The sequence below is a fragment of the Juglans microcarpa x Juglans regia genome, chromosome 4S (genome assembly GCF_004785595.1).
Source record: "Juglans microcarpa x Juglans regia isolate MS1-56 chromosome 4S, Jm3101_v1.0, whole genome shotgun sequence".
Classification (NCBI taxonomy): Eukaryota; Viridiplantae; Streptophyta; class Magnoliopsida; order Fagales; family Juglandaceae; genus Juglans; species Juglans microcarpa x Juglans regia.
The window spans coordinates 25,491,293-25,503,854 of NC_054601.1; the positions used below are offsets into that span (position 1 = coordinate 25,491,293).

Sequence of the window (12,562 nt, forward strand, 5' to 3'; positions counted from 1 at the left end):
AATGGTGGTGGTCAGCTTCTAGTTGCAGGGATGAATGTCTTTTACAAACTGGCTGCTTATGACGGAATGAGCTTGAGGGTTATTATTGCCTATCGCTTCAGTTTCGCTGCTGCTTTTATCGTCCCTATTGCTCTCCTTGTTGAAAGGTATTATTAATTATTGTTTCATGTTCTTGGCCTTAATTTACATCTCTTGCCTAGCTTCGAATTAATTAGCCATGCATGAGGACTAGACATTAATCAAGTTTCATCATCATCATCATCATCATCATCTATATTTTATGCACAATATGGCAAGTACTAGCTATTTTCTTTTCAGAAGCCGCCATCATCATCATCATCAATGCATCATGTTCGTTGTTATAAGTTCTCGCTTCTTAGTTTTTGTATTACCTCAAACACAAGATCAGGGATAAATGTACACATACATGATGAAGTGAATTTCAAAATATTTTTTGCTCTCTTAAAATGCTCAAAGTCGTGCCTAAATTTAAAACTTTTAAGTGGAAGAGAGATAGACACATAAAGTCATCAGCATCATGACAATATTTATTGCTTACCGGCCATATAAATATTTCGAGTAGTATTAAATCAGCAAGAAATTAATGTTATATATATGATCCACTTTAGTGTATCTATTTTACTAATTCTTCCTTAAAGACTCAAATTTGGACAAGGGCTCGATGAATTTTTTTATACATGATATAGTGATCGAGGGAATCTCAAGTCTAATTGCTATATATGTACAAGGATATATTGGGATACTAATACAGGTTTTGGCAGGAAAAGTAGACCAAAACTGACTTGGCTAGTACTCTTTCAATCATTTCTTTGTGGATTATTCGGGTAATTATAAAGTTGCAATATATGCCTTCTGCTATATATATATATATATATATATTGGTTTTTCAGCGCGCGGCATAAGTACTGATTAATTATGTATGTCATCGACACCCTAATTAATTAATTAATTGTAGGCAATCATTATATCACAATTTATACATTGAGAGCTTGGCATTGACATCAGCAACGTTTGCTTCAGCCATGCCTAACATCATTCCTGCCATTGCCTTCATCCTGGTCGTCTCCTTTGGGTACCCCACTCTCTCTGATCTAGATCTCTGTGATATAATTGATGTGATCTATATATAAAGAACGCTGGATACCTAGCTCAAAAGATAAGGAGTTCATGTTTTTGATTAATTTCCAGTTGAGTTTCCATATATATATATATATATATGGAAATGATGATATTGTGAACAGGTTGGAGAGGCTGGGACTGGGGACAACTGCAGGGAAGGCCAAAGTGTTGGGAACATTGATTGGAATAGGTGGGGCGAAGCTCCTCACTTTCTATAAAGGTCCGGAAATCAACATATGGTTAACTAATGTTAACCTTTTGCGTCACGATAATAGCCAATTACATCAAAGCCGCGGACACTCGACAACCCTGGAACCTGAAAACCGCCTATTGCGTTGTATATTGGCTTTAGGAAGTTGTTTGTCTTATGCCACTTGGTTAATAATTCAGGTTATATAGCCCAGCACATTACTGTTTTTTAATGAAACCTATATATCACAACAAGGTATATTTTCCGCCACAAAAGACTTCATCCGACCGATACGCGTTCGCAACAAATTGGCCGAGAATAAATCGTCTGTGTTGATCAATTACGGTGACCTTCAGATTTCGTCGGATGGGATATCTTTTTTTGCTAAAAAGATTCGTCGAAAATAAGCTTTTCACGCAAAGTAGAATCATTTTTGGCGCTAGATTAGCTCTCAGGAAACAACTATTTGCGGCGAATACTACTCGCCGCAAATAATGATAAACATTAAAAAATATATATATTCGGCGAATTAGGATTCGCAGCAAAGAACAATTATGCCAAAAAAAAAAATATAAATGCAGAACATCGTATTCATCAAAATCCAAGCGATGCACTAATTTTATATTTTAAGGAAAATAAATATACATCCAAGCACAATAAAAATTTACCAAAAGAATAAAAATAAATGTCCCTAAAAAGTAAACATCATATAAAAGTTGAAGATACAAACATGACACATGGATTTCACATGTATCATTGACAAAACATCCTCAAAAATATGTTTGCAATAAATTCACCAAATGCAATCTTGGATAATGTGCACATATGGGTTTCACATACAGCCACAGCAACTTTAAATATGTAAACATTTTCACAGTCAAAAATTGTATAGTAACCAAAGAGAAAGCATCAAATTTCTGATATGTACTAACCTCCAGTTTATTTATTTCTTCTGTGGCTCTAAGTAATTGTCTTTTCAGATGTTAAACCTCTTGTTTATAATTCTTGAAAGAACAAGTCTGAGAGAATGTAATGAGTCCAACCAAAATAAACATAAAACTTTAAGCTCCAACATAAAAACTGAATGATACAAACATTAAAAAAAAAACACTGAAGCATGCATGCAGTAGTACTGGAAAACATCATATGCGGTGATTATTCCCCTGCCTTTTTTATTGTCTTTATGTTCTCGCTTTGAATAAAATCTTCAAATAGTCAAAATCTTGAAACTAGAACACAAGTTGCATATAGATCAATGGTAATGAGGCAGATTTGCTAGTTATTTTAGCTGACTAACATATATGTGTATATATATATATATATATATATATATATATATATATATATAACTTACCAAAATCATCTATAATTAAATTCTAATAGAATATATTGTCCAATAAAATTGCAGGAAAAATAGCGAATCTCAGTAATGGAGATATAGCTATTGATCATTAATACCATCGGTACAAGGTATAATTTGCACATAATAAATTAATTAAAAAGAATGGTGATCACTCATATTAATCCCAATTATATAATTAATTATTTGTTTACTTCCTGAGTCGGTTATGAAAACTTTATAAATTCTCTAATCATTGAGCCATAGTACTAGATATAGTAACACACTTAGAATAGATTTTTTCTCAATGATTTGGTAATGTAAACCAACTTAAAAAAAAAAAAAAAACAACTTATTCTGCTATATATTACACACTATAGAGCGTAAACCAAAGTCTTTAAGATTATCAAAATCCTCAAGGTCATTAAAATTATACAAGAATTACAAGACACAACAAAAGTGAAATAAAAGTCTCAAGATACCAAACCAGCAAAATCAAATTGAGAGATGATTCTAACACATGCCTCAAATACTAACACATGAGGCAGCAGTCTTTTCAGATGTTGAACCTCTTGTTTATGATTCTTGGATGAACAAGTCTAAGAGAATGTAATGAGTCCAACAAAACATATATAAAACTTTAGGTTCCAACATAAAAACTGAATGATACAAACATTAAAAAAAAACCAACTTATTCTGCTATATATTACACACTACAGAGCCTAAACCAGAGTCCTCAAGATCATCAAAATTATACAATAATTCCAATCGAGAAACAATTCATGGTGAATATGAAACTACAGATTCTATTTTCAAAATAAGGCATCTGCCCATTCCATCGCCTATATCATTCAAATTGAATATGAACATGCATAACAGAAATAATGCCATTTGCTTGTGTGAGCATGTGGGCTGTGCAACCAGCCTAGCTTGTGGCATAGGGTTTTACCCCTAATAATTCCAACGCATGCCTCAATTTCTCAGGACAATTTCTAAGAACATAATATGACTCTAAAACACTCTGTTAGAGCTAGATTCTGTTTAGATCCAAACATGAGGCAGCAGCCTTAATGGCTCGAGTCAGTGAATATACTAAAAGCTCCCACAATATAACTCTTCAAAATTCACAAACCAGATAAAGCCTCGAATTTTGTAGAAAAATACGATCAACCCACTCTTTCATTCAAATCCAAGACCAAACCCAGAGAGAAAAATCAAGTACAGTTGCATGAGAAAAAGAGGAAAAAGAAAAGAAGAAGCCCGCTAGACGAAGAAGCTAAACCTTACCAACAAAGTCGATGCCTGTGATCAGCAAGAATTCAACATAAAAATCTGAACCTAAGATGAAATGTTTGCAATACACATACCTAAAACGGGAGGGGAAAAATTTGAAAAACACAGACCCATTCATTGAGCAGTAGCCCCTCGTCCACACTCCAGTCGAGATCCCCCACATACGATGATAGAATCGAGAGAGAGAGAGAGAGAGAGAGAGAGAGAGAATTAGGGCGACATAGAGAGTGGGAGAAACGGATGGAGAGACAGAGAGAAACGCGCACACATAGAGAAAAAGATAGAGAAAGAAACAGAGGGAGGATTGAGAGACTCACCTCCTCTGCGAGGTGGCGATGGCACGACAGCAGGCACGGCTTGGGATGGGCGGCAACAAACTCAGAGAGGGAGTATCGAACTAGGGGAAAAGAATAAAGGGGGAGAAGGAAATGAAAGAATGGGGAAAAAGAAAGAAGGGGGGATTCGCGATTTTATCGAGACATTTTACGGCGATTAAAAATCGCCAAAAATATACCCAAAACGTCGCCGTCAAAGACCCATAAATGGGTATGTCAGGCAATTCTATTTGCGGCGACAAATTATCGCCGCAAATAGTCTTTTTAGCGGTGATTCCCTCACTCTCCACAAGAAAAACACGGCTACAGTATAAATTGGTTTCTGCCGTCCAATTTTTGCCCTCCGCAATTTTCTTTGGCCGCATAAACGACTTTTTCTTGTAGTGTATATATATATATATATATAATATACTACAAGAAAAATAAGTATTTGTGACGGATTATTTGCAATGATAACAACTATTTACAACAAAAATAGACTCATTTTAGTAAGAAATAATCATTTTCACTGGAAATAACTGGTTACAAATAAGTAATTTTCTTGTAGCATGTGTCATGGTACCAGAGAGAGAGGATCTGATCAGATAATTAGTGAGGATCTGGATCGATTATTGACTAGCTAATTAATTAGTAACTAATAATTGTTAGAAAACATGTAGGCAAAAATGATGGAGAAATATCCTTGCCACTACTCAAGCACAGCTCTCATGTGTGTAATGGGAGCAATCCAATCTGTTGTTTTTGCCCTGTGCTTGGAGAGGGATTGGAGCCAATGGAAGTTGGGCTGGAATATCAGGCTACTCACAGTGGCTTACTCGGTATATTATATACAGCTTATAATATTTGATACATGCATGGATATTTGTACGTACGTACTTAAAATAATTTATCATGCACGCCATTAGCTTGTCAATAAATGCATGTGAAAGCATTAGCAAAGGATGATCTATTGATCATATGAGTTGCATGCAAGGAATCTTTGGGTCTGGAGTTGTGGTGACCTTATTGACATGGTGTCTGCACATGAGGGGCCCTTTATATGTATCCAGCTTCAACCCTCTAATGCCCGTTTCGGTTGCCATCATGGGGTCCTTACTACTGGACGAAAAGTTGCACCTTGGAAGGTAAATTATCTCTGCACAATTCCAGCTTGGAATTACGATCTATATATATATATATATATATATATATATATATATATATTATATATATATATGGTTGTATTTTATAAATATATATATGTAATTAATTTTGCATATATAATTTTGAAATGATGATAGCTAGCATTATAGGAGCCATGATGATTGTGTTCGGATTATACTCGGTGCTGTGGGGTAAATACAAAGAGATGATCATGAAGAAGAATATGGTTATAAGTACGTCTCATGCGTGATCAGATCATAGCACCCTGAAAATTAAAGCTCCTGATCAGAACGAACATTCCGATCGATCGATCGCAACTCGTCGGAAAAAGGGACAGAAAGAAAGCAAAGAAATACATGAGAAGATGATAAAAAAGACTTGATCATATAGTATAAAATTAAGCTCGCTCGCTCGCATTGAAGCTCTATAAAAAACAATGGAGGAAGTAATAATAAAGCTCTCTAATTGTCTATTTATTGGGATATACATGATTTTGTGGGCTACATATTCGTGTAAGTTGCATCCATTTTGCCATATTGGTATTAATTAATTTGCAGCAGCAAGCGCAAGTGTTTATGTAGTTTCAAAGAAAATTAAAAGAAAAATATTCCTAATCAAAGTTCCCATCTATCCTGCTTCAAATTAATTAGCTGAAAGCTCAGCTCAACTCAATTACAAGATTATACTTAGACGTCAAATTCATCTTAACTCATTTCAAACTAATTATTAATGAGATTTACTACTTTTTCAAATTCTCATAAAAAGTTAATTAACATATCTCAACATATAACTTCATACGTCATTTAAACGCATCTTATAAAATGAGACCTAAAAAACACTACTAGGCCAAATGCTAATAGTCTAATTGGCATAACCCCAGCCTCCAAAAGGGAGGTTTGGGGTTCAAAAGCCCCCTCCTCCAATCAAAATAAAAATAAAAAATACTACTAATATTCACATATTAATTCAGATCATTTAAAATTACCTCAACATTCAAACGCAGCCAATTCGCTACCGCATCAGTCTCAATTGACCAAGATTGAAATATTTTTTCCATTTTCACTATTAGTAATTTTACATATAACCGTGAATTGCGTAAATGCTACGTAATAGTTTTGAAAAAGAGTGAGATCTACTATTAAAAAATTAATTTTTTTCATGTGGGTTCTATGTTTTATTCACTTTTTTAAAATAATTATGCGACGATTATACAATTTACGGTTATAAATATCTTTTCTCTTTCAGTGCTATAAGATTGAAAGCTTTTCTCTCTTTCCTAGCAGAACCAAGATAGAGAGACCTTGAATTACTCGGATCCTCGTTGCTGATCGGAGCATGGGACCAATTCGGATTGAGAATAGAAGTTTTGGCCAATTCTATATTAATCATACCACTGGTAGAGATCAGCTCGTTGGAACTCTGACGTACTCGTGATTTTGGGATGACTAATTATAAATTGAATGATGTCTTGGATTTGAATTTCGATTTATACTCTTGAAGTCATTTGAGTAGAATTTTTCTTTGAATTATCTTACATACACTTGCCAAAACTTATTTGTCGAGGTTGGTGGCTTTGTGCTAGGTCAATAATATATATTATCAAAAAAAATAATGATATTTGTAATCGTAAAATATATAATTACCTTGCAATCTATTTAAAAAATAAAATAAATATAATATTTATATGTAAAAAATTAATTTTTAATAATATATTTTATTTATTTTTAAAACGATTAACAATACTTATACACTTCACTGCTATTAATCATTTGAATAAAAGGCACGACTCTAATTAAGGAAGAAAAACAGAGGTACGTTCGATAATGGCAGAGAGAGAAATTAGTGAATGAAAGCGAGAGAAAGGCTTCGTTTGGTTACCAAACTCACATCAACTCATCTCAACTCATCATTACAATTTTTTCAAATCCCAATACAAAATATAATAAACAATTCAACTTTTTCAAATTTCAAAATAATAATATTATTAAAAAATAATATTCTAATAATATTTTATCATCACAACTCAACTCAACTCAACTCACTTTAACATCCACACAGAAAGGAGTACTGTAGGTGGGTCCACGCCACAGTTTTAAATTTCGTACCGTACCGGCCGGTACGGCCGAAATTTTTCGTTTCGGCCGTCCGGCCGGTACAGGTACTATACCTGTTCTGTACCGGCCAAAATACCGGCCGTACCGGCCGGTACCGGTCATACCGGCCTAAATTTCGGCCTGTACCGGCCTATATTTCGGCCGGTACCGGCCGATATTTCGGCCTGTGTTTTTTTTTTTTTTCGTTTTTTCAAACTACAAACTTATTTTTTAACCCTCAATTCAGACTAGACTATTTATAATTTATATATATATGTATTTGTATATAATTTATTTATATATAGACTATTATTTTAGAATATAATTTTTATATATATTTATATATATAATTTATTTATAGATCGACTATCCCGAAACGTTATCCCGAAACGCTATCCCGAAATGGTACTAGTACCAAAATATTTCGTTCCAGTGCCTTGACCGGTACGATGTCCGGTACGGTATTCAAAATATTGGTCCACGCACTCCATTATGGGGTAGCAATAATACAATAATAGTGCCAAATAAGGCTGCTTTACTTCAGCCCCACCCAGGCGGCAACTAGCAACAGCCTCCGGCCGCCATAAATAGTTTTTAAGTATACCTCTAAATTTGTCATAAAAAAATTATTTTATATGCCTATTTTTCTCCCACATCAAATAAAGATTAATTTACTTGAATTTAATATAACAAGTAGTTGTAGCAACAATTCTCGTTGTTAAAAAAAAAAAAAATCAAAGTGGAAGTTTCAAATATATTATTACAACAAAATTACTTATTTGTAATAAGTTATTTTCTATAAAAATAACTATTTCATACTAAAATGAAACTGTTTTTATCATAAATAATAATTTTATCAAAAATAATCCGTCATAAATACTCATTTTTCTTATATATAAAAAATAAGCATGCAAAGTGAGTTCAACAATATTGTTAAACATACAATTAAATAAATTTTAAAATATTTATAATAATTTGTATAAATTTATAAAATACTACTAAATATTCAAAAAATATCATAAGATATACTAGCTCTTGCCCACTAACTAATTAGCACACCTATAAGAAAATTATTTATTTGCAATCAATTATTTTTAATAAAATAATTATTTATAATTAAAATTAATTACGAATAATCTTTTAATTGTAATAAATTGATCACAAAATCTATTTTATACTAATATTATCTTATTGATCCATAGCCGCCGTACATGATAAGCTAGGCACAATGAATACGCGCGACTACTGCATGCAGCTTAAAGAAAAAACCAAACAAAAAGCTAGTCAGCCAAGTCCGACTTAAACCACTGTATAATTCAATAATAATGTAAATCGTGGACGTCTCATGAGAAGGACCCATGAAGCCTCAGATCTCTCTCTTCGCAGTCCGCACAACTCAGTTGAAAAGTGCAAAGACTGCTTAATTTGGACAATACGTACGTGATGATGCTGGGAAATAGCGACGTAGTCTGCAGTACTGTTACACTTCATTATAAATACCCAGGCCACTGCCTTCATTAAAGGCAGTCCTCAGCCAGCCTTCATTAAAGGAAGTGTTTCACTTCACTTCATTATAAATACCCTGATCATCAAAGCTCTCAAGCATCTTCAGCCCTCTCTTCCTCTCTCCCTCTATCTCTCTCTACTTCAGACAGCACAACCCAAGTGTAGTATAACTCTCTGATCTCTACCTCAATTTCTCTCACTTATTTGTCTGTCGTGCGTCGTCTTGCCTGTTTTGGTTTCTCAACTGATCCGAATAAACAAGGCAAGAATGCTAGGGAACAAAGATTCTTGATCTTCTGCAGCTAGAGGTAATTTGTTTGGAAGCAGATCTAGAGCGATAAGCTGCAATATGGGAGTAGTACTGGAACGAGTCTGTAACACCTTGAATGGGCTGAAGCCGGCCATGTTAATGGTGGTGGTTCAGCTTACCCTTGCTGGGGTCAATGTGTTGTACAAACTGGCTGCAAATGATGGGATGAACTTGAGGGTTCTTGTTGCCTATCGCCACATTTTCGCTACTGCTTTGGTTGCTCCTCTCGCTCTCGTTTTAGAAAGGTATTTGGAATATTTCAAGAGAAACCCCTCCTGAAGTTGTTATTCTACCAGACAAGTATATATAAGACGAAAAAAAAGAGTAGAAAATCGGAGTATTCAAGGGTACTTGTTCTAAATATATATGTACACTAACATAGAGGCTTTTTGGCAGGAAAAGCTGGCCAAAGCTGACTCGGATGGTGCTCTTTCAGTCATTTCTTTGCGGGCTATTCGGGTAAGTTGCAAGCTTTTGCAGTATATATTCGTTCTCTAATTAATTTGCAGCAATATGTAAGCTTAAATATTGATTCTATAATTAATATTGCAGGGGATCATTATATCACAATTTGTATATTGAGAGCTTAGCCTTGACATCAGCAACATTTGCTTCAGCCATGACTAACCTAGTTCCTTCCATTACCTTCATCCTGGCCGTCTCCTTTGGGTACTTAATCCCTCTCTGATGATCACTACCACATGTTTTTGTAAATCTTGTGATTAATTAGACCTAGTGGTCCTAATTAGTTTTTTGAACAGGTTGGAGAAGTTGGGTCTCGGGACAATTGCAGGAAAGGCTAAAGTATTGGGAACAGTAATGGGAATAGGTGGGGCAATGCTCCTCACTTTCTATAGAGGTGCAGAAATAAACATCTGGTCTACTAACATTAACCTTCTGCATCAAGGCCAAAACCAGAGCGGACACTCGGAAAATCTACTTCTGGGTGCTGCATTGGCTCTAGGAAGTTGTTTCTCATTTGCCACTTGGTTAATAATTCAGGTGAGAGATTATTCGACACACACATATATATATGTATGTATGTATTAATGTAGGAGAAATCTAGCCCAAGTTGTACTGTTTTCTACGTTGTTTTGCTCCCCTCATGGTGATCTGTATAATTATTAACTAATTATAACCATGAAACAGGCAAAGATGAGTGAGAGATATCCATGCCACTACTCAAGTGCTGCTCTGACGTGTATGATGGGAGCAATCCAATCTGCTGTTTTTGCCCTATGCATGGATCATGGGGATTGGAGTCAATGGAAGTTGGGCTGGAATGTCAGGCTACTCACAGTGTCTTACTCAGTAAGTTTTCATGGATTTTACAGCTTGATTTCTACGTACCCTTTTCAATGCCAAAACATTAACAAGGATCGCTAGCTAGCTGTACGTAATTTACTCATCGTAAATAAATACGACGTGTTGTTGCAGGGAATCGTGGGTTCTGCAGTTGGGATCACTTTGATTGCATGGTGCGTGCGCATGAGAGGCCCTTTATACGTCTCCATCTTCAACCCTCTGATGCTCGTTTCAGTTGCCATTATGGGATCTTTAGTACTGGACGAAAAGCTACACCTCGGAAGGTATTTATATATATATATATATATATATATATATATATATTATGTTAGACGATGCGAAAGGCTTCTGCACTGCTTTTCACATCAATAATGCATTGAATATTTTGATCCATATATATCTGATCATGAATTTTGCCTACTTGTTTAATGACACATACAGCATACTAGGAGCCGTGTTGATAGTGTGCGGGTTATACGCAGTGCTGTGGGGTAAAGGGAAGGAGATGAAGAAGAAGAACATCACTCGAGTAGCACCCTCAAATTGCTCTCCTGACTCTGAGTTGACAGAGATCGTTGTCACGCATCCAGAAGTAGTACCGGACAATAATACCAAGAACAATACAGATATTAAATCCGAAAGCAGCCAGCTCCCAATAATTAGCTCTAAAGCCTCCCCAATAGATGATCATGGCAACACATTGGAACATTAGCAGGTTGGAGAACATGATGAAGAAAGTAATACCGAAGAACATGATGATCATACAGAAAAACCAACAGAGTATTAATATAGAGTATGAAAACACGCATGCATGCATGCATAAAGCAAATTGAAGCTTCTTTCCGGCAAATCGGCAATTCTTGATCATCTCGATATTCGACTATATATTAATGTAATAATATTCTTTTAAAGGTGAAGAGATTTGTTATTTGATTCATTCATTTTTTTTCTTTTGAATTCATTATAAATGAAAGGAAGAATTATGTTTTTGCTTTACTTTTCCGGAAAATAATTTTTCTCTTGGATGATGCGCCAAATCGTGTACCAACGTTCACATAATTTTTTTTATTAAAAAAAATAAAAGAAAAAAATTTTGAGAAAAGAAGGAAGTTCTCTATCTCACCAAAATCATTTTCGTCTTCAATTCGCACTGTTTCATTAAACGAATATCTTACATCTAACATCGGTGCAAGGTTTGGTATGCGAAATCGCTTACAAAAAGACTTTTTCATATGAAAATAAACTCTGACGCAGTCTTATGTGATTTGTTATATCTATTTGATATAATATAAAAGAAATTTTATAATCTAATGTATTACATCCAGAGCAGTATGTCAACTTGTAAATTTACTTTTGTAATCTCTTTATATGGTTAAAGTATTTCTTTTTTTAAAATTCCCAAACTCTCGACTTTTGATCTCTAGAGTCACAAATATAACGTTTGATTTACTATTTACATATAATTTCACAAAACCAAATCATATATATATATATTTATTGGTCAAATCATATATATATATATATATATATATAAATATAAATGTTCTCATTTTGAGCCATGTATTGGTACAAAGTAAAATAAACAAGTTTATTGACATTTAGGAAGCATAAAATTCCCTTTTAAGTTTATTGTCTAAATTCTTGAAATTTCCCATTCCAAACAAGTTTATTACAAAATCCTTCCAATTTGCAGACACAAAATTTCACTAAAAATAGATCCATTCGGAGACATTGAGTAAAAATAACACTAAAAAACCGCTTCCATTTTGCTGAATAAGTAACAAATTTAAGAGAAGAATGTAGTCTTCATTTGCATACAAAAAAGAGTTTCACTTTCATCTCATCTCATAATTATAATTTTTTTAATTCTTATAAAATATATAATAAATAATTCAACTTTTTTAAATT

At 34.1% G+C, this 12,562-nt stretch overlaps 2 protein-coding genes across 2 annotated transcripts; both read left to right on the forward strand.

Moving 5' to 3' along the window:
* Positions 1 to 4,951: 4,951 nt before the first annotated feature.
* LOC121262208 (WAT1-related protein At1g68170-like) lies at positions 4,952 to 5,803 on the forward strand. Its single transcript, XM_041164606.1, has 3 exons — positions 4,952 to 5,165; positions 5,260 to 5,421; positions 5,582 to 5,803. The coding sequence occupies exons 1-3, from the start codon at positions 4,963 to 4,965 to the stop codon at positions 5,688 to 5,690; spliced, it is 474 nt and encodes a 157-aa protein (XP_041020540.1). The 5' UTR covers positions 4,952 to 4,962; the 3' UTR covers positions 5,691 to 5,803.
* Positions 5,804 to 9,125: 3,322 nt separating this feature from the next.
* On the forward strand, positions 9,126 to 11,626 carry LOC121261945 (WAT1-related protein At1g68170-like). The gene is made up of 7 exons (XM_041164381.1): positions 9,126 to 9,594; positions 9,746 to 9,808; positions 9,902 to 10,018; positions 10,111 to 10,351; positions 10,499 to 10,660; positions 10,787 to 10,938; positions 11,096 to 11,626. The coding sequence occupies exons 1-7, from the start codon at positions 9,389 to 9,391 to the stop codon at positions 11,364 to 11,366; spliced, it is 1,212 nt and encodes a 403-aa protein (XP_041020315.1). The 5' UTR covers positions 9,126 to 9,388; the 3' UTR covers positions 11,367 to 11,626.
* The last annotated feature ends 936 nt before the right edge of the window (positions 11,627 to 12,562 follow it).